This window comes from Epinephelus lanceolatus, chromosome 8 (genome assembly GCF_041903045.1).
Source record: "Epinephelus lanceolatus isolate andai-2023 chromosome 8, ASM4190304v1, whole genome shotgun sequence".
Taxonomy (NCBI): domain Eukaryota; kingdom Metazoa; phylum Chordata; class Actinopteri; order Perciformes; family Serranidae; genus Epinephelus; species Epinephelus lanceolatus.
In genome coordinates, this window is record NC_135741.1 from 7,365,112 (window position 1) to 7,388,393 (window position 23,282).

Below are 23,282 nucleotides of genomic sequence, written 5' to 3' on the forward strand. Positions count from 1 at the left end.
AAGTACTTCCTAAATGAAGCTGCTCACAACAAGTTCTGTGGATTGTCTTGAGTAACCAGGTCATGATTTATGGAAAGTCTCATTGCTGTTGAGTTTTTGGACGCTTTGAGCACCACAAGCCGAGTGCCATCTTGTTCAATTATATAGGAGAGAAGGCAGACACCTTTACGGCTGATATCTACAACACTCTGCACCTCACAGCAAAACAATCTGTATTGATAAATATCACTACATGTAGGAGGGAAAATATGTATTTTTGAGTTGGGGATGAACTGTCCCTTTAAAGGCCTGTCAGCTGTTGATTCATTCATGGGAATAACTGCACAATAATGACACACCAGCACAAGGACAATCATGATGTATATGGTTATTTATTGCTACTTTTAAGGATACAAAAATAGCATGAAACAGAGACTTTTTAAAGGACGCACAAAGTAGACTCAAAATGAAACAAATACATGACAACCATCAACACAGAAAATAAAATAAGACAGTATTAATAACATTTTCATTATCGATGATTTCTTTAAAGACTGTAAAATAATAACAAATGCAAAAGGAAAAATAAAAGGAGGGGACACTTAAAAGGTTTTTGGTATTGTATCATAATTCACTTCAGAGAAAATAAAAGTTGTAATAAAACATAAAAGATATGATGATAACATTGTGTACTATAAACACATGAGACAGGTAAATGACACACAACAAACTGTTTCTATTTTAGTCTACTTAAACTTTACCGTAACACGTGGACAATCACACTTTGTATTTAATATTTACAGAAAAGGGGAAAAATATTTAATATAGATTACATTCAAGATATGTCAAATGCACTGGCTCAATGAGAAATATCATTAATAGATCAATATTAGCTTTACTAATATTACAAAATAAAATCTTATTTTTATCAAATAGGTCCATATCAAACATTAGAAATTGAGATTCAGCCTTCTATTTTACTTCTATTATACGCTTCACTTGCAAGATTTTTCTCTTTACAATCATAAAAATGGCACTTGGCACTTTTAAAGTACTCCAATTCACTCAGTGAAATATTACAAAAATATTGTTTTAAACTACAACTTACAAGCTGTATTAGCACATGAGATATACACACTGTGTTTCCTCACTGTGCTGACAGTGTGTATAAAGTATAATGACACTGACAAAAAATAAAATGTATGCTCTTTACATCCGCAAGCATGAAGCTTCTGCATAGGCAGGCATGTCGCTTTGAGTATACTGATTGTCATTATGGATAGACTCAACTATACACAAAACAATACACACAGTATAAGCTTTGGAATATTTTGTTTTGGACTGTGGAAGCAGCCACAGATGTTATTACAATCAACTTTAAGAGCAGTACAAATAAAATAGACACAAATATTTGATTAAAAAAGCAAGAAAACCTTTAAATTTGAATGTACAAATCTCTCACTTCAGCTTGCATGAGGCAGAGCAACATATTTAAATAATTTTTAATGCACGATTGAATGAAAAAAAAATCAACGCGAGCATTTAAATCATTTAAAAAATGCAGACTCGTGCCATCGCTGTAGCACGACAGGCCCGCGCGAAGCCACTTTGGCATTATAACCTGAATATAATGCAATATATATTTCACGAATATAAAATGGTACATTATTCACATGACTCAAATATTATATAAAAAGTAATAACATGGACCCCCTGTTATTGAAAACAGTGCATATTAGGAGGCGTCACAATAGTTCATTTGTATATGGTTAAGGCAGTGTGCGCTTCACTTCAATTGGAAAACTGCACTTAAAATGAGATGATCAGCATGTAAGCTTAGGACAATCCTTTCATGTAAAACTGCATATGAAGGTACACACAGATAAAACACACACGTTGTGCAAGAAGAATCAAACAAAAAGGTGACAAGCTTTCGCCCACGAGACATATTTGACACTTTGGGCTGAATTTTTGGTATGAAATTAAACCTGTTTTCTTCAAAAATACATGTCATAAATTTGAAACCGCTACGCAACCGTCATTCACTAGTATGAGGCACACAGGCATGAGTTTATTGCCTGGACAGTATGACTAATGCTTTAATTGTTTTATCTCTATATTCTGTTAAAAAGAGACTGCATCCAAACGTCCAACCACAAAAAATCTAAAAGATAAGGCACATTCGCCTGTTGTTTCTCATCGGTTTACTGGAAACCAGCTGGGTGTTGGTGTCAGACGTTACGAGTCGAATGAATCGTTCTGTTTGCCAGATGAAACTATTTACTGCAGGAAAATATCCAAAGCAAACACAGCAGGCGGGGGCTGATATTTCTATCTGTAAAGGTAAAGAAAATGAGGAAGAGAAGGTTTGATTGTTGGTGGATGTGCGTCACCTCGCTGGAAGGTTGAAGACTGTGTGTGTGTGTGTGTGTGTGTGTGTCTGTGTCGAACGTAGGGAGGGGGAAGAGGAGGGGGACGTATGTTGTCATTTCCTGCCCGCGTCCCTCCTCTATGTCTGCCCTCTGGCCTGAACGCCCGTCAGATCCTTTCTTATGATCTCATTCACTGTAAAACACAGAAAGGGGGAGACGTTAGACAGAGGCAGAATCAATCACAGTGATTTTACAATACAACAACACATATTACAACACATATCAAAACAGTGTGCCAAAATTAACCTCCTAGCTCTGTGGGATAAGTAGAACCTGGTAAGCCTAAAAAAATAATACTATTTTCAGAGCACTCCAGGACACCTTACAAGACACATTAAAAAAAACAAAAAACAAGTGGCAATGTATCCATAGATTATAAAATCAAACAACTCTGTAATATACAATAAAAGTTAATAAAATAACGAGACAAAAAAGCACTGCAAAAAGCAAAGAGCATTGTCTTTGAACAGTAAGTTGTTTAAAAAACAAAAGTCCTCATTTTGGGATAATGGGTTTATTTTAAAAGTCAAAAGTGTGTATTAAAGTATTAAACTGTTAATTTCAATGCCTGAACATGGCTGTGCAAAAGCAGACTTCCAAGTAGCTCTTTATAAATATTCCTCGCTTTATATTTTAGGCTAGAAATGTCCTTTTTTCTGTAAGAACAGTCTGTCACACCTAATCTGACTGTGTGATATGCTGCAACAATAAAGTCCCAATGTCCTCAAATGAGTACTTGCTAATAAACAGTGTTTTAGTTTGTTACTATTTAAAGAATTGGTCGAATCTTTGTCATATCAAACTACAAATATTAGTAAGGATGAATTAAAAAGTTTCAACCACAAAACTGATTAGGTATTGACTGTAAACTGAGTTGGCAGAGGTGGCCGCCATCTTATTTTTACACAGACTAGTGTGCTTTTGCTTCCACTAGATGTAACAAACCCAAAATGTAATGTCCTCATTTGAGGACTTGGGGTCACAGGAGGTTAAAAAGTGAAATTGATTAGAATTCTGAAAATCTCTGGACAGGGAGGCCTTATAGCGGTATACTCAACTTGTGGCTTGTGGGCCAAATCTGGCCAGTGATAGGGTGCCCGTGGTCCACTGACCATTTTCTAATTCACAATTAAAATATGCTGATTCACACTGGCACCTTAACTGCATTCAGAGTACAAAAAAAATCCCCAGAGTGCATTAACAAAGCATCAACATAGAGCTTTTTTTTTTTTTTAATAAACCTCCAAAAAAACCTGCCAAGGGAGGAGTCCCCCAGACCCCCGACAGAGGTCAGAGCTAAGCCCCAAATGTCCTCAAATCCAAGAAGTGCGCTTGTGAACACTTGACCTGCAGGAGGCTGCTGACATTGGTTCTGCCTCTTGGCGAAGATGAGTGAGGACAAAGGGTTTAAAACAAGCAATTTCTTTATTATTTAGTGGTAAATATTATAAATGGTCCCTGGCCTCCTGTCATACTGCAAAAGCAGCCCCTGGGCAAAACAAGTTGAGAACCCCTGCCTTGTAGTCTGTGACATTTCTGTGAGGGCTGTGATGAAAGGCAGATAAAGGCTGCATTAATGTTGAGTAACCACTAGAGGTAGAGCTATGCAAGAGCCCATACGTGATTACTCCCTGTTGCTTGGATGATAAAAAGTGTGTGTATACACATCAACAGAAGAGGAAGGGGGTTGAAATGGAAACTTTTAGCGTCATGGTTCTAAAAATAGAATCATGATGTGCAGGTGGGTGCATGAAACAAAATATTGTATTTCTGTATAGAGATTCTTGACATCTGTAAGGATTTGAAGCTTTGCTGTGTCTGTGCAGATAAAACAACCACTGACATCAATGTGAAGAGGAAGTGTAGCTACCTGTGGCTGCTCACCTCTGTTTAAACACAGTCATATTTCAACAGGTAGTTCTGCTTTGAGCAGGAAAGAATGGCGAGCATGTGTGACATGTCATGTGTGCAGATATGCCACACCGTCTGTGTGGAGCTCTGGTGTTTATCTGGGAGCCCGGGCCTGGAAGCCTACTGTGTGTGTGCCTGTGTACACTGGCACTCGGAGACATTATACGCTGGTGCCACTGCTTCCACCATGCCTCGGGGAACTCATTAGGGTCGATGAGTAATATAAGTATTTCAAAGTGGGCCAAAAAAGCTTTTTGCCTGCAACCAAGCCATTACAGAGCACATATCATGACTGGGATTTTGTAGCCATGGCAACGGGCTACACTTTGGGATTCTGCTATTCAACTAAAGTTTAAAAATGTTCGTGTTAAAATCTGGATATCAGTACTGGTGGTTCTTTTGGGTAAGTGTGAGTTAAGAGACTGGGACACACATTTTATTGTAGTTTTAATACTTCTTAAAAAGATGTTCTTGTTAAGCTTAATTGCTTTCTTGTCGGGAGTTAGATGAGAAGATCAATTACACTCTCTGTACGCTAATTATGAAGCTATAGCCAGCAGCTGATTAGCTTAGCTTAGCATCAAGATGGACACAGGAGGAAACAGCTAGCTTGGCTTGTGTTTATTTAGAACATCTCCAATAAAAATATGAAAACAAAAGTAGAAGTAGTAGAAGAAAGTAGAAGACTTTATTTTGACACAGTTAAAGAAATTTACACCATATGTTTTGGAAGAAAGTGCACAAATTGGTGCATAAAAATTAGGCTACCAGAAAACAGGAAGTGTTTGATACTCAAAGTTTTCTGGTGGAGGACTCCCCGTGTCACGTGTCCCCACCAATGTAAAAAACAAATCCTACGCCCTTCCTTTGGGCTGAGTCAGGCTAGCTGTTTCCATGTTACCCCATTTCCAGTCTTTATGCGAAGCTAAGCCACTTGGCCGCTGGCTGTAGCCTATTAGCTGTAAGAGTGCAGCTACCATAACTAAGCCTATTGGCAAGAAGGCTAAGGATCGAACTTTTCCCTTAAACTCAACGGGATGAGTGAATAATAAAAAATAATACTCGGATGATTCATCACTGAAAGAACCACCAGCTGTACAAAATACTAGTTGTTGCTACCTTGCACTGCCTAATTTTAGAAGTACTGTACAAGAACTTTATTCAGTTGGCTTGTGTGTGCTCTATTAAAAGACATGATTTACATAGTGTCGAGGCAAAGAGTGCAACTATTAAAACACATGCAAAATAAAATCGGACACCACCTCACCCACACAACACCATCTCAAAAAAGATAAGAGACTGAGGGCAGAACAGCTTGCCACAAAATTGGCTAAAAAAAGTAGCTGTTGCTCGGTGATATTCTTATTTAGATGAGCTCTGTATGATATTCAGAGCATTCATATAGCAGCAAATCACTTTTTGCTGTGTAAAGATATTTTTGACGAATGGCGTCCTGAGGAGGAAATGATGTCACACTGATGTTATCGATGAGTGTTTTTTATTCCGAGCTTCTATGTTCTTTGTTGTGGAAGACAGTCTGACCGCCAATGCATGCTAGTGCATAGGGCTGTGCAATATGACGATATATATCGTGTGATGAGAGAAAAATGTCTATCGTTCATATTTTGCGCTATCGTTTATATCGTTGTGACCCAAATTACACTTTTTATGTCAATATTTTTCGTCATTTGGTGTCTGTCCATCTTTTGCACAACTTTTTATTAATTGGATTAAAATGTGTGCTATATCGTGATATGTATCGTTATCGGGATATGAAATGACCTGTATCGTGATATGAGATTTTGGTCATATCGCCGAGCCCTACTAGTGCATGTGGGTCTTGAGTTTGTTTCCCACTAGGTAGCTAGCTAATTGCCGCTGCTCTGCACTGTGCTATTGTTCCAACAGCCCAAAATCCTGAAGCCCTATTAGTCAGAAAAATGTCCTATTGGTCCTAAAGTAAATTTCTTCATCAGCCTGTTATCCCTAAAACAAATGCTCTTTGCTCTGAAGTCCTGTTTCTCTGAAAATACACACTCCCCACAGTTAGTTTCAGTTTTCCAGCTGCATTTGAGCCACCGATCCCGGTATTTTTACCTACATTTGCTGCGTTCCCGAGGAGTGTTTGAGCCACCAAACGCAGGTGTTTTCTATATCAACCTATCCCTGCTATTCCAGTGACTTTTGAATCACCACATGTGAGTGTTTCAACCCAAAACATGATCTTTTCCTGACCAAAACCAAGTGTTTTTTGGGCCGTAACCTAACCACACATTTACCACAGCACTGTTGACAAATGTAATGAATTTGTGGTTTAGAGAAACGAATAATCGAAACATATTTTATTGGCGATTAGGCTGTCAAATAGCCGCTAGCAAGGGGCATTCATTTTTGGGATGATTTTAGAAATGGGCTTTAAGTCCAATGGGACATTTTTCGGGCTGACATGGCTTCAGAATTGTGGCCCATCACAACAATGGGTAGCCCTGCTCATGTGGCGGTTACAGCTGATATCGAAGCACCCACTCTCTGGTCCCCCTCTTGTTAAAACCGCTACCTGTGTCAGCACTATAGCCATTGTTAGAACTGTACTTGCTGTTAGCACAGTTAGCGGCTAGCTGCTGTCTCAACTACCTCAAAGTTGAGAGTTGTGTGCAGACAACCTCTGAATCATAGATATGCTCTGAATATCATAGAGAGCTCCATTAAGACAAGCAGTCAGGAGGTGTTAATTAAAGCACAGGAATTAATGGATATACATTATTTAGACGTAGCACCCACTCCAGTGAAGTGTTGTTAAATCTAATTAAGCAATGAGACCGATCTTCTCCTTCATACAACAAACCAATCTCTGTCTGTCTCTTTTTCTATCTGATCATTTGCAGATGTCAAAGAGAAACAGGCCGTTACAGCAGCCCAACACTGAGCACATTTTATAGCCAGATCAGCATCTGAGGCTTGCAAAAACTGCAGCAACAGCCAAACTGGGTGCTCTTCTGTCGTCACAACATCAGCAGCCCTGTTTATTTTAGTCTGTAGTGGAATTCCCTCTGACACCTAATGCCTTAAAGAAACTTTCATCTCCCCAACGGTGCCACAGGATTTTTCCTGAGCATAAAACAAGCTCAGAGAAGCAGCAGGAGTGCCGCAGTGGGGCAACATACAGTGGGGCTTTACTGAATCTAATGAAGGGTTGGCACGGATCGGCTATTTGAGGCTGGCCCGGGGAACACTCGGGCTAGTCTGTTCAATAGGTGAGTGTCTGGCTCCTGAGATCCGCACCAATGAGCTGCACTGTTTACCAACCGACTGTGAGAGGAGAGAGGGAGAGACACCCTGTACAGTAGCTGACTCAGTCGCTGCACACTGCCTGCTGCGAGCTGGAATGTGTGTGTTTGTGTGTCTGCAAGTATTTGCATGTTAATACAGTGTATGTGTTTGTGTGTAGTGCACAGTGCGTCCATGGCTGATGAGGGATTGTAATGAAAGCATGAAGCTAAAAACCAAAGAGAGAAAAGAGCAAGTAGAGTGAGTGGACTCACAGCTAACCGCCAAGCTAACCACAGATCCGGTGTGTCAGCGCTCACATTTTTTCAAGTCTTCAAACAATGCTCACACATCGAATTGTAGAGTGAAAGAGTTACTGGCTACTGTTATTATTCATATTCTCCACACTTGTAGTCCCTTTCTAATCTGATTTCAATGGAAGACTCCTCTGTGCAGAAATATATTCCAAAGTTCACTTGAAGCCTCTTGGGGACTTCAGCAGTCGGAGTTGAAACAACTGGGTATTTCCTATGCTATGGTCTTTCTGAGCACAAAACTTTCTTCCTGAGAACATAATGAGAGAATTTCACACTGAGAATACTAACTTTGGAAGATACCCACAGGATTTGATTAACCCAGACTGCTTCAAATAAACTCCAGAAGAAAGTTTTAGCCACATTCACAGCATGGCTCTGGAGATGGCAATATCTACATTAGTTGGTACTGTATGTCAGTCAGTACTTTGGTCCAGACTGAAATATCGCAACAATTACGGTATGAGATTAACTGCCATGACATTTTCAACGGACGCAAGTAGCAACCACCAGGGTTGAAAAATGAAGCCAACGAAGAAGTGCCAAAAACTGCAGTTCCTGTAGTGGCCACAGGAGGCTGGCTCCAAGAGTGAGTCAATAATCCATGGACCCATATGTAAAAATGGATGGCAGATTAATGGCAATTAGCTGGCAAACACACTCAAATAAACTCACTTGAGTTGCTCCCTCATCCATCCATCCATCCATCCATCCATCCATCCATTTTCATTCACTTATCCGGGGCCGGGTCGCAGGGCAGCAGGCCAAGCAAAGCACCCCAGACATCCCTCTCACCAGCAAGGCTTTCCAGCTCCTCCTGGGGGACCCCAAGGTGTTTCCAGGCCAGATGAGATATGTAATCCCTCCAGCGTGTTCTGGGTCTGCCCCAGGGCCTCCGACCATTGGAACATGCCCAGAACACCTCTAACGGGAGGCACCCAGGAGGATCCTGATCAGATGCCCGAACCACTTCAACTGACCCCTTTCAACGCGAAGGAGCAGCGGCTCTACTCGGAGCTCCTCGCCCTATCTCTAAGGCTGAGCCCAGACACCCCACGGAGGAAACTCATTTCGAAACTCATTTTTTTGTATCAGCGATCTCATTCTTTCAGGCACTACCCAGAGCTCATGACCGTTGGTGAGGGTTGGGACATGGATGGACCCATACAGTCCAGCTTATTTGATGTACAGCGGTTACACTTCACAAAGACGAGATCTTGTAATCGTTTGTCAGACAACCTGTTCATCCATGGAGTCAGCACAAGACTGCCCAGCCTGAAGAGAATTGTCTAAAAATTTGGTGATCCTTTGACTTGTATTGTTTTGAATAAAAGGACTTTCGGATGGATTGTTGTAATATTTGGTACACACACTGATGTTCCCTTTAGGATGAATTGTACTTTTCATCTAGTGGCCCCAACAGGTCAAAGTTTAAATTTGTCCAGTACCTGCAAAACTAATGGTATCCATCAGCTGCACTTTCCATTTAGTACTAATTAGCTAATGTTAGCAGTGCTAACACACTTAATGAAGGTGGTGAACATGGTAGAGATGTCATGAGAACTGAAACTTTGGTACCAAGTTAAAGCCAAAACTCTGAAAAGGTGATGGTACTCATTTTTCTTCAGGACCTTGGGTACCGGGGATGCAGTTCTTACAGACCTGCTGGGGCAAAGTATACGGCTGTAGGTTTTCCACTATGACATTTAAATGCCAAAGGAAGAAGAACGCCTACTAGCACAGAAGAACAACAACAACATGCAGAAGATGGCAACAAGAGCACGCTGCTACAAATGCCAGCAGCATGATGAGGCACTGAGCATTTTTTCTGCACTGAGTGTTGCACTTCTGGCTTTTTTTCCTGGTCGCCAAGAGTTAAAAAAATGTCTTACTCCAAAAAATGTCTTGCTCTGGTTAAAACGCTGTGCTCCCCAATGTCATTTTTTACTGTTGGCTTTTGGAGTGGAGGAGGGGTGGAAAAAAGAACCTACCACAAAGACCATCGATCACATCTTACATGTACAAGTGCAACAACATCACGAGTCACTTGCGGTCCTTTCAGAATGGACCCGCAGCCTTTCCCACTGCAAAAATGGGAATGGTCCCACTTTTGGACCGCGACCCACCAGTTGGAAGCCACTGCTGTAGGCTTTATATTAATATATTTCCTTGCCCACAAAATCTCATGAACCCAAAAAGACTACTATGCCTTCAAAGCATATCATCAGGGATTTAAATAAAATTGAATTTGATGTTTTTAATGAAGTGTATGTTTAAGAATTGGGTATCGAGAATCGTGGAACTTCACTGGTACTGGTATCCGCTACTTGTGACATGCCTCGAACATGGTATGGTGAACATTATGTCATGTGAAGGAACAGCTACTGTACAGCAACCTCAAAATTCAAGTCCAATTCAGAGGGCTACTGTCATTATAAAATGATTTTCGATGCACATCGATGCATCAAAATTTATGATGTCTATACAAGATGTATTTTATCTCACTATTTGACTACTTGCTACTTTTGAAACAGCATTTTTGTAATGAGCCATAATTAAAATAAAGAGATGCATTTTCTTATATTAGCTTTTATTAATGCCACTGGAGAACATTTTCCATCCATTACATGTCACCATCCAACCAGTTCAGCTTTAGGGAACGTACAGCCTGGTCTTACAAAATTGTTACAGGTGATCATGAAGTTAAGGCTTAGGTTTTACATTTCCAATTATTTACTTTTCTGCATCAAGACAAAATCTTTCAAGAGACTCAAGATGCATCTAAGATTTTTTTTTACCCTCACACCCAGCAACTGATGAATCTTGCACTGTAAATATGGATGTGAGTGGGTGTTTTTTAGAATACCTGAAAGAGGCTGAGAAACAAAAAACCACATGTATGACAAAACTTATTGAAACAACTCAAACGCTAAGTGTCTTGAAGCAGTTGTCATGTGCTCATCACTGCGGTTGTAGCCCCGTCTGGATACAGCTAAGTTGTGTATTTGATCAGGCCTTTTAAATGGGATGGAAGTGAGCTGAGACTAATGCGTGTCCACCAGGCTGTTGCTGTGTGCTTTATCTCTCCTGCCCTGATCTCTACCTGCTGGAACAATTTCACCTGCTCCACTGCCTCTGGGCTTTATTCCACACCCACTAAATCTGTCACTCTCAGCCTTTGTAAGCTACGCCAGTGGCTCTCTTACTGTTTTCAGTAAACCAACTATGTGGCACGCAGTTAGACATGCCAACATTCTTGACCTTTTTGGTCCAAAAGCAAGGCAGGCTCCCACACGCATCTTTTGATGATATTGATATTTGTATTTATCTATCAACAGCCCTCGTCTTGTTTGCCTACCAACAGGAGGCATGGGAACTTGTGTGAGGGTTGAAGATACGAGCCGTCTGTGTGGGAGATTGAGAGCCAAGTTTTTGGCACAAAGACAAATACCTGACTTTCATTTATCACTCTTCACTCAGGTTGACACAGTTCAGGCATATTGAGATGTGACAGTTAACGACCACAAGACGGTGACGATACCAGGATGTGGCATCACCCTCTTTTCAAAAATGACTACAGACTGAAACACATGTCTTGATGAGTAATGTTGACAATCTCACTTTGGTGAAAATGTGTTTGATGGTCCCAACTTAAATGATTGTTTTGTGGTCAGGATTGACACCTTTGCAGTCAAACACAGAGGGGATTTTTGCCCTCGCTTATCTTCTCGCAATGTTTGAAATATCGGGAAGTCCCCCCTTATTTTCCCCTTATTAAAGTGTTGACAAGTAGACCCAACAATTATGTGGGTAGGTGGTTTATCACCTGTAGGAAGATTGGCAAAGGGCAGAAAACTGTTAATGCCTTATGAATAAGGTCTTATATAAAACCAAATATGTAATATTTAGGGATGTAGTATAATAGAGGTGGCAATCATTATATTGTAGTTTTAAAATAATAAAATCGCCTGCAGTTCCCAGGATAAAAGAAGGCGATTAAAATTAAGTAACTGCTAATTCTACAATTAGTTTTTACAAGATTTCCAGAGAGAAGTTAATGTGCTTTTAAAATTAAAATTAAATCTGAACAAAGATGCAGAGGCACCCTGGGAAGCCGACCGGTCGTCATCACCTTTTGATGATGGGAGGATCAAACAGGAGGCCCAGTTTGACTGTTCCTCTGACTCCGTGTTAATTCACCAACCCACAGCCCTGTTGCTGTTTACTGCGGAGGGAAACCCTGCAAGTTCCATCCAAAAAACACAAATTCCATTGCTGGCCTTTTTCTTCGTTTCAATTTTTCCATTGAAACACACACACACGCAGCCCCTTCCCTTTTCCTGCGAACTACCCTCCGCCCTCCCGCTATCTTACAGGGATCAGGCTGGATTTCTGGAGGAGAGCAGCTGCAAATAGGAATTTCTTGTGCCAGATTGGCAGAATCCCGTGGTCGGAAAAAAAGCTAATCCTCTGGTGGGTTCCCCCGCAGAATCGAGGGGCATAAGGCCAAGGAGAAGCCCCGGCCAACTATAACAAACAAAGAGGCTTTCCCCAGCTCTCCCAGGCAGCCCGTTCCACTGTTTGACAATGGTTGCCATGGAAGTTGTTTTTCACTTCATAACAGTGTCAACATGTCCAGGCGGTCAGGAGAGTGACACTTTTTTCTCCCTCCCTCTCTGTCTTTAATGCAGGAGAGAGAAAAAAAGCTCATTTCCTGATGTGTGGCGGTGCCAGACGAACCCCTGCGACCGGCAGAATGAACATTGTTGAATGAAAGACGCGAGGACGACCTCAAGCTGCCTTTACAGCTCACCTGGCTGACGCAGACTGAGGAATAGAAAAGAATGTACCACTTCATTTTATTGTAATAATATAGTTTGGAGAACCTTTAACTCCAAAGTAAGGATGGGGATCAACCTTGTGCCTGCTGCTGGATGTGGCCTGACATTAATTCTGTCAGAGGGTAATGGGGTTGACAAGAGTAAGTATAAACATATGACTCATAATCCCTGTTATTTCCACCTTGAGTGGAACATAACTGCACCTCCTGGCAAGGATTGTTTTAACAGTGTGAGTCTTTTCTTTTGGCTTTGTTCAGAGCGATACTATAGCACGTAGATCATACTGTAAATATCCTTGAATTGTTCTTTTGAAAAGTCCAATCTCTTCTCATCTGTCTCTTTCAAAAAAAGGGGAATTACACATATCCATCACTTGTCTGCCTGCTTTTTTTTCACTAAACTTTACTAATAAAGACACACACTGAACACACCAAGCTTCCACTCACACAGAGTATAAAAGCATTAACTTACACTCACCATCATCTAGGTAGGCCTGGTCCAAGTTCTCCTCCTTGACCGTCACCCTCCTCTGTCCGTCTCCTGGGGCCTCCATCTGCCCCGTGCCAGGTGGAGCTCGGCCTTTCTGTTGCTGCTGCCCCTTCTGCACGTAGGGCTGCTGCTGGATCACGGTGGGATAGTGCTGAGGGTGGCTCACCGCTGTCTGAGCCTGGGGGGGTGTGGTGGGTGAGTGGGCGCCGGCTGCTTGTGGGGAGTATCCGTCGCAGTAGATGATCTGCTGGCTGTCGGGCTGCGGAGCACTGAGAGCTTGAGGGTCTCCTCCGCGGAGCAGGTGGTGGTTGGTGGGGGAGAACTGGATGATGGAAGGGTGCTGGCCTGCACCGATCGGACCCACAGACTGAGCCGGGGAGCCCGTGTGGACCAGGACTGACCGGTGGGGGTCGGGCATCATCCCTCCAGTCTGATGATAAAGGCCAGGGCTGCCGCTCAGACTCTTCCCCCCGCGGGAGTACACGATGGCCGGGCTCTGCTGCTGGAAACGTGCATCCTGGTTTGGAAGGCTGGAGCTGAGGCGCTGGCAGGAGGCCATGCCGGACACCAGGCCATTGTCTGGATGGAGGACGCTGCGTGGGTTGTGGTAGTAGGAATGAGGGGATAAGCCCAAAATCTGAGGCATGGCAAAGCCCATTTGGTCTGCTTCATACTCGTCTATAGGCTCTGTCTTGATGGATGGAGCTGAAAAATCAAAGATATTATTAACATAATTATAAACATCAACAGGAGGGCGTGTGAACTTCAAACCATTCCTACTGAGACTTTCCGTGTAACAATAATCATTATGTTACATCCACATCCCACGGTGTAATTAATATAAGCATACCACAAAGAGGCTGAGCAGCATTCTTACATGCCAGTGGTGTGTAGGAGAAATGTTGAGGCTGGCTGCGCTTCCTCTTGCCATTAATGACGTAGAAGTTCACTTTGACAGAGTGGCAGACAGACGTGTCTCGGTAGGACGGCACCTCCACAAACAGCATACTCTACAAGACAGGGCTCTGTTATTTACTGACACTGAGCTTCTTGTTTGAACTGAACCACTAAGTCATGACAACTGACACGTTTGGTGTATTTTACAGGTATCATACAAACAGTCGTATATTACACGTACAGGCTGGCTCTTGTCTTTGTCCACTGTTGCTTCCATTTCCCAGATTTGCTGCCCATCTAGAAAGAAGAGAGAAGGAGAAAACCGAGTCTTAAACTATGTGGTAATTAACTCTGCAGTAAAGTAAGTAAGGTTGATTGTTTCAAGATGTCTCGAGCCTGTAAATTTGGAAAAATCTGAATCCCAAACAATCGAGAAATCACTTTTTTCTGAGATCTTTCAAAACACTTTTTGTGTTCATTTCATTTCCCTTATTCAAACACACTTATATACCATAGATTTGTAGCCACCGTAAGGTCTTACTGGCAACATGTTACCCATTTGATTCCAAATTCATGTGGACAGAAAAGGCCTCTTTGTGCATGTAGATATTATCACATTTAAAACCACTTCCTCTAACACCACCAAGGACATCTAAAGGTGGAGATGGTCCCGCACAAACATACAGTCATCCATTAATCAGAAGGACACATGGCTGTTAAAGACACACCTGAGTGCCCTCCAATGCAGCGCTGACTGCAACACAACATTAGCTGGGATGTGATGAGAAGTGCAGGCTTCGCTCTGCTCCACGTCTTTACGGTTTATGTAATGTTACATCACACCTCATCACATTTACATTTAAGCTGACGTTGAGGTGAAAAAGTAGAAAACTAAATGTGCTGGTAAATGTAAACTCCATCTGCCCCAACACATGATCCGACATGTGCTGCAGTGAGCCCTGTTTGAATGTTACTGTAGGTGGGAAACCCTCTGTCAAATTAAAAACACATGGCTTAAATGAGTCAGCAGGAGAAAGGGGGATTCCACACATCTTGCCAATTTTTCTTTGCTTTTTTCTAAACTTTATTTTTATGATCAACTCTCTCCACGTCTTACAAAAACGTGATGACTACTGCTTTCTTGGCGTTTGTGTTTGTTTGCGTTTTGTTGCAATTCTACTCTCAGGGATACCCCGACTCTTGTTCTCCCTGTGGAGATAATTGTGCGTGGAGGTGGAAAGGAGGGGGGAGCGAAAGAGCTGGAGAGAGAGCCCGAGAAAAGGCTTGACTTGGCTGGGGAAGCTTTCCTTCCCTCCATACAATCCTCCCTGTCCAAGCAGCACAGGAGCCAGGGGAGCTCCAGCCAGAGGCAGCTGTCTCTCATTCAGAGGGATTTCACAGCTGCACTGGTCCAGAACTTTGTGTCATACAGAAACTCTCCAAAACAATGGCAATCCCTCTTCGTAAGATTTCTTTTTCCGTCTCTGTCTTACTATCCATTACTGTGGTGTGTCGTAACACAGCGGCAGGGAACCCCAGAGAAGAGAAAAAAAAAAGGAAAGGAGCCGGGGCATGTGGGTCCAAGTTTTAGTTGAGGTTGCCTGTGGAGAGCTTGCATTTAAAAAGCCAAGCACTCAGACAGCAGTGGAGTCAGTGAGTCACAATATCAGAGAAGTATTTTAACATAACCGTCCACCTTCAACAGAATCTAACATTATATAATAGGAGGTAAAAATAAAAATAAATACTTTCCTTCCATCCAGATGCACTTAAAGGAAAACTTCACCAACAAAATGATCATTTGTTTATCAATTACTCTCCCCATGTTACATTGAATATGTGTAGAAAACTTTGTTTTTAATGCATGCCTTCATGGTAAATGAACAATCCAAAGACTGAGATCATTCTTGATGAATTGAGGTGATTGGGGTCCAGGTTTAACAACAGCAAAACTATATCAAAACATCTGTTTACAAACTCTCACACAACTCATGCAGTATAACCCAACTTTCATCGGTCACGTCATATGCTCAGGCCCCCAAACAGACGTCCCTTTTTGATGAGGAACTGAAGTCAAAGTGAAATTTATCTATGTTCCCCTCAGAGCCAGACTCCATTGACAAAAACAGTAATTGTACTCTGCCGAACACAGGAGCTGCTGCTAGTCCACCACTGCCTCAATCTGTAGTTTGTTTGTGTTATTGTGTGACTTCGGTGTTTTAAAGAGTAAGTTCGGATTCACCAAAGCCACACAATAACACAAAAACACTAACTGATCGAGGCAGCAGTAGACCAGCAGCTCCTGTGTTCAGCAGGGTAAAATTATTGATTTTGTCAAAGGAGTCTGGCTTTGAGGGGAGCATAACTTTCATTTCAGTCCCTTGTCAGAAAGTACTGAGCATACAACAGAATAAATGAGACTTAACTTATACTGCACAAGTTGTGTGAAAGCTCGTAAACATCTGTTTTGATAAATTTTTGCTGTTGTTAGACATGGACTGCTATGACTTTGACTAAGATATCAAGAATTCTCTCAATTTTTGGATTCTTCATTCACAGGAGGCATGCAAGACAAAGTGTTCCTCCTGATTTCAACATAACACAGGGTAATTATTTAACACACAAAGGGTCATTTGGGGGACGAAATCTTTCTTTACATGTCAACCAAAGGCATCAACAAATACATGACCTGACACATGACACACAGAACTACTCATCACACAACAAAAGGCTCATCTGAGCAGTGATAAGACATCATGGATGTCAGCGAGGGAGAAAAGGGCAAAGGGAAGTGAGGCTGCAGTGTTATCATTTGGATCATGCAAATAACTCATGTGGCTCCATCTCCACAAAGCTGGTGGTGAAATGTGAAAGCTATGAACCTGTTACACTGACATGAATACCTATGAGTCATTGTTATCACTGGTGTTGTGGTGTTACTGTGACACTGTGTTGTGTCATAGCAGAACTAACAGATGCACAGACCCTGAAGGTTTCAAAGGGTTAGTAATAGGTTTCTGGGCAATGCATGTGTTTATTGTTGCAAAATATCGTCTAGAGAATGACTGAAGGTTGTGAGTGGTGCGGGGGAGGATGTGATTCGGTGCCACTCACCCTGGGTTTTCTCCAAAAAAATGACCTTGGAATCAGAGCTGAAGTTCTGCCCAGTCAGGATCATCTGCTGGCCTCCCAGAACTGAGCAGCTGTCAATGTCCTGCTTCTCCACCATGGGAAGCTCATGTGCTGAACGCTGGGCTGTCGGCACACACAGAGGGGAGGCGTGTTACATTCACTGTCTATCTGCTGTCACACACACTCACATATGGAAACATTTAACACATAAACCAGCATTTAACTGTACTGGAATTGAAATGATTAGTGGATTGATCGTTTAGTCGGTTGACAGAAAAACTACTGTTTTCATAATGCTTTTCTCCTTTTAATTTCAATGTCAACTGAATATCTTTTGGCTTTAGACTGTTGGTGAGAAAACAAGACAGCTGAAGACGTCACCTCCAGGCAGTTTCAGAGTCTGTTCTTTCTTTTAACATTGTCGGTTTGGTAATCTTAGCCTTAAAAACAAGAACAACTTCTAAAGCTCAGTCTATTGTCTCAGACTCTCAACATCCTCTCCATGTCAAGTTTCAGATGCTTCAAACAGGGCGGAGGTTTTGCCTCTCTAAATGTAGCACTAAGCGTTACAGATCGTCCTTTGTCCTGTCTGCAATCACTTATCTTAACCAGCAGTGACCACTAATTGTCCATGATTTACCCCTGACAGTGTGTGAGACTGGATTCTGTGTGTTATGTATTGTACCGTCTGTTTTGTTGTACTCATAATTACTGTCTGTATCTCCAGTTGCCCCTTAGGGACATTAAAAGTTTTACCTTACCTTGTTTTTGGATATCTTATAGACCATTAATTGTATAATCAAATAAGTTCTCTGCACATTAATGGCTATGAAAATCGTTAGCTGCAAGCCTAAACGACAGTACGAAATAAAGCAACACTTCACCGGAAGCTTGATTAAGTTTTGATTCCTCACAAGTGCACAAACAATGTATTACCAAGAAGTGACTACGTTTTACAATAACGAGGTGATGCTGAGTCATTCAACGATCACCCCCCCCCCCGCTTTCAGTTTTAATAAGCAGCAACACAAATCTGTCAAATCACAATTCAGGACAGGTACCAGAAGAGGCTGTTATGGTCTATATACAGTAAAGTACTGTTCAGGAAGCGGAAAAAATAAGAGGAACGCCTGACAGTCTGATGCAATCTGATAACACAGCACTGCAATAAATACTACCTACTGTATGTGATGCTTCAAATGTCACTGCAGTTAAACAGGACTTTATTTTCAATTCTAGTGGAGATCCTAAAGATTTTAAAGATGCCAAATATGTCAGGCGGATATTTTATTTTTTTTTTATTGAAATATGCGTAAAATGATGCACATCTGATGGAACAGGAATAAAAGGTTTGAATACAGGGTTATAGGGTATGTTAAAAAGTCCGATTGATAGGTTGGATTTGTTTGAATTGGGGTTGTATGAGGCACTTAACCATAGTCAGTGTACTACAGTAAATACAGTAAATGGCAGTCGTCACGCCCCCAGTTTGGAGAAACAGAAGCTAAGCAATGTACTGCTGTGGATGGGGACAGCAGCAAAAACGCATTTTAGCCGCCTTCAAATAGTTCCACCTTAAACAATCAATAACAGTTTAAGTGTATGCTATATTGAGAATATTTTCACCACTTTGTCACAGACATCCTGTTCTGACGGGAAAGTCCGGTAAAAGCTTCAGTTCCCCATCTATGCTCTTATTAATGCCACCAGACTCCATTGACAAAAATAGTCATTTTAGCTCACTGAACACAGGAGCTGCTCCTCTACAGCTGCTTTGATCAGTTTGTTTGTTTGTGTTAGTGTGGGACTCTGGTGAATCCGAACTAATCCTTTTAATCACCGAAGTTACACAATTACATAAACTAAATAAGTGACCATGGCAGCGGTCGACCAGCAGCTCCTGTGTTCAGCGATGTTAAATCGCTGTTTTTCTCAATGGAGTCTGGTATTGAGGAGAGCGATTGAACAGCTTCAGTTCCCCGTCAGGAATAGCAGTAAAAATATTCAAAATACAGTGTTGATATAGATTTTTTACATAGCTGAAATTAATTTTGTTGCCGCCTACATTGCTTAGCTTCCATGCTAGTACTCCTGCCTGCTTTTCTAAACTAGAGGTGTAGACATCTGCTGTAGTGTTATAGTATCCCATACAACCCGACATCAAATGATCCAAATTATCCCTTTAATCTCAGTGCTGCTCTCTCATGTTGTAGCTTATTATCAGCCATTAGCTCAGCTGAAACTCCTCACTCACTGAGGCGAGCTGTCGACAAACAACCCCCTGACCTTTGAACAAGTTTGTTCCCCCGACGACATCACAAGCGGATAAAACAAAGAGGATGACACCAGCAGGGGCCCTGCTTCCTCAAACACACCACCGATGACACAGTCTGCTTATCAACAGGCATGACAGACGTGTCACAGGTGTCGTTGTAAGCAACTTTACACATGATTGATTTTCACTGCTGGCTATTGTTGTGAAGTTCATCTTACGACACACAGGTATTAACTGCTGTTCTGCCCTCTCTGTGATCGGAAAATACACGGGAAACGATGATTGTTAAATGGTATCATATTCTGCGTCATGATTTTTTACAATGACAGGAGCAGCCTGTTGATACACTGATATGATGAATGCTATGTCTTTAACAGGGTGTTAGTCAAAGCCAGATAAAGGGCCTCCTTATTTGAGTTTTGATAACACTGACAGCTTTAATAACACTGTGTACACATGTACTAATGTACCCAAACACAGACTTTACTACTGCACACATACAAACAGATACACAGACACTGAAACATGCAGCGCCCACCTACTGGATGGAAGCCCTGGTGGCATAAAGACATCTTTGTGTGCCGGACTCTGGACTATCAGCCCAGCTCCAAACTCATTTAAATGCAGCTTACTTTTTTTACAATGTTTATTTTGTATAAAGTTTTGTTAACTGATGAAAACATCAGCAGTTTGACCTCAACAGGAAACAGACGCGGGGAATGCATAAACCCTTCATTGTATCAAACCAGTTTTTTAACGAGGTAAAAAAAAAAATATGATGATGATGATAATAATAAAAGTGTGTTATGTGCAGCTGCTTACAGCACTCGATAGGATGCGAGGCCACTTGGAGAGAGACGTGCTGTCCTCCAGGCTGAGGTATGTGCACACGAAACACGAGGCGAACGCGGGTGTTTTTCCGACCGACGTCCGTCTCACCCTTCCTCAGCTCAATGTCGGCGTTCCTGAGCTTCAGGATCCCGGCACAGTCGATTCTGTGGGAAGCGAATATGAATATTCAATATATAAGCACAACTAGATATGGAAAATGTATGTTAAAAAGCATTTGAATGAGAACATGTTGAATCACTCAGAAATCAAATGCACGTTATGATTTTCTTACACTGCTTTCATGTTGTTCTTTGGCTCCAGGGGGATCTCGAGGACTTTGGTGCCGTGGATAACCTTCTCATAACTGGTGGTTGTCACTGTCTTGCCAGTGATGCGGTGGACTTGATAAAAGGCGTGGGGCTTGAGGATGCGCTCATCGGCTGTACCGATGAAGATCTGGAGGCCAAGCGGCTCCTTGCCTCTGTAGCCGTGTAACTGCAGACACAAGAAGTCAAGAAAAAAACTTTTTATTTTACTTCACTTAAAGGGATATTTGTTGGCTCTATGGCTAATGCTCAAGCTACTCATTATAGAGTGCACCAGGAATTAGTCCTGAAACCCAGAAATGAGTTACCATTTCACCATTCCCAGTTCCCTCTTCTCAAAGTCTTTTTGGTTAGATGACTGAATTAAGGTCTGTGGTTAACACAAGTTTAAGAGACTATCACGTTTTGTTCTATGACATAAAATATGACAGTAAATCATGATCAAATATGAACCAAGATTCTGTAACAGCGCTGCCTTCTTCTCGCCTTAAATGTTTTCAGGAACATACTTTAGCTCACTGTTTAAAGGGACAGTGTGTAAGATTTAGGGGGATTTAGTGGCATCTAGTGGTGAAGACTGCAGATTGCACCCAGCTGAAACTTCTCCTGGTCCCTCTGAATAAAGTAGTTTCATGGAAAAAAATAAGTGTTTTTATGACAATGCTCGTCACGGAGGGGCTGCTAACTACGATGGCCGAGGTGAAAATGCGAATGGCCCTATCTAGAGCCAGTGTTTGGTTTTTCATTCAGGGCTACTGTAGAAACATGGCAGTGCAACACGGCAAGCTTTGCAAACGGGGACCTGCTCCCTATGTAGATATAAATGGCTCATTCCAAGGTAACACTTACATTTTTATTTTGAGGTGATTATACACTACGAAAACATACTTATATTCCATTTTTACCAATATATCTTCCTAAAGTGGGATTTATACTGAGGGAAATGGTTTCAGCTTACAGAAACAGACAGGAGGTCCGCGTTGCCACGACACGTAGTTACATCTCTGGGGAAATGCATGTCAGGCTACGGTGTAAGCTCTACATCAAAGCAGGTATGGCGCAGAAGTATAAATTCCACTTAAATCCTACACACTGGACCTTTAACTGTAATACGTGATCTTTTGTTACCAACCAGCCACCATATTGTTTCCTGTGTCAAAACACCCAAGCTTGAATTATATCACCCAACAGCAGGAGTGTTTATTCATCCGGTGCTGTGCAATGTCTGGAAATTTTAGGTCATGGTATTAGTTTTTTTTTCTGGTCATGTAACTCAAATTTCAAAAGTATTTGCATCTTGTGTACAACAGACAGCCCAGTTTTATGAAAAGACCAGCTGTGAAATACTTATTTAAAGCGTCCATTACAATGCAATGAAACAGAGATACGGTTCAAACTTGTTGTTTCCCCAAAGCTATTTGTTCTAACTGTGCCTGTCCAGATGCTGTTTGCATCTGATCTGATCAGTGTCAGACCCACATGTAAAAGTCTTCTCTCTGCAGCCTTGAACAGAGACCGGCAGACAGCCTCGCACTAGCTCTTTCATGAGTGGATGACGGATTTAGCAGGACTGAAGCTGTCATAAACATCCAGCCTGACTGATGCATATTAGAGAGGTGAAGATGTGATGTGTGAGATAGAAAGAGAGACAGAGAGAAAGAGAGATGTCACTTTTAACCTGAGAGTGCCTCCTGAGGAAACCTGCAAAAACCACAAAGCATCAACTTGCATCTAAATGCTGTTTTTGTGCAAACAGTGTAGTGCATAACCTTTATCATAGAATATACCCGGGAACTGGGTGCAGAGGGACGGAACAAACACTACTTCACTAACCTTTATGAGAGAGAAAACGTCACTGCAGTAAGTCTTACTACCCGAGAAATACACACCGTATTTAAAATCAGATGTATTTCTAACGCTTATACGTTAGAGGGTATTTTTTTCTATTAATGAGACAGTTCCGATTTTTTGAAGTGGGGTTGTATGGCGCACTTATCCATAGTAGATGTCAGTTGGCACGCCCCAGTTTGGAGAAGCAGTAGGAGAGCCAGCACAGACACAAAGCAACTTACTGCTGCGGATGGGGGTCAGCAGCAAAATGCATTTTGGCACCTAAAAAAATCCCATCTAAGAAAGTCTAGCACAGTTTGAGTGAACACTATATTGAAAGCACTTCTTTACCATTTTGTCAGACAGCCCCGGTTTGATAGGGAAGCTGTTCACAGCTTCAGTTCCCCCATCGTCACAGCCACCAGACTCCATCTACAAAAACAGTAATTTTGGCTCCCTGAACACGAGAGCCGCTAGTGCACCACTGCCTCAATCAGTGAGATAGTTTGTGGTATTGTGTGACTTTGGTGAATCTGAACTCACCGTTTTATTCACTAAGTCACACAATAACATAAACTGATTGACTGATGAAGGCAGCAGTCAACCAGTAGCTCCTGCGTCCAGCGATGTTAAATTACTGTTTTTCTCAATGGAGTTTGGCTTTGAAGAGGACGATATACAGTTTCAGTTCCCTGTCAAAAACTGCTGTCTGGCTGCAGGGTAGAACTGTGAAAATACTCTAAATATAATGTGCACTT

General features: G+C 41.8%; 1 protein-coding gene across 3 annotated transcripts in view; it reads right to left on the bottom strand.

Annotated features, from left to right (window-relative positions):
- Positions 1–352: 352 nt before the first annotated feature.
- Positions 353–23,282, bottom strand: part of nfatc2a (nuclear factor of activated T cells 2a) — a 29,265-nt gene continuing 6,335 nt past the window's right edge. For 2 of the 3 annotated variants that reach the window (XM_033627923.2, XM_033627921.2), the window contains exons 4-10: positions 20,661–20,863; positions 20,360–20,532; positions 17,245–17,385; positions 14,372–14,427; positions 14,111–14,243; positions 13,216–13,938; positions 353–2,544 (exon numbers count right to left, since the gene is read on the bottom strand). In XM_033627923.2, coding sequence (XP_033483814.1) covers positions 2,489–2,544; positions 13,216–13,938; positions 14,111–14,243; positions 14,372–14,427; positions 17,245–17,385; positions 20,360–20,532; positions 20,661–20,863 — 1,485 coding nt within the window. In that variant the 3' untranslated portion in view covers positions 353–2,488. The remainder of the gene's footprint in view (positions 2,545–13,215; positions 13,939–14,110; positions 14,244–14,371; positions 14,428–17,244; positions 17,386–20,359; positions 20,533–20,660; positions 20,864–23,282) is intronic. The other variant, XM_033627922.2, reaches the window with a different exon arrangement.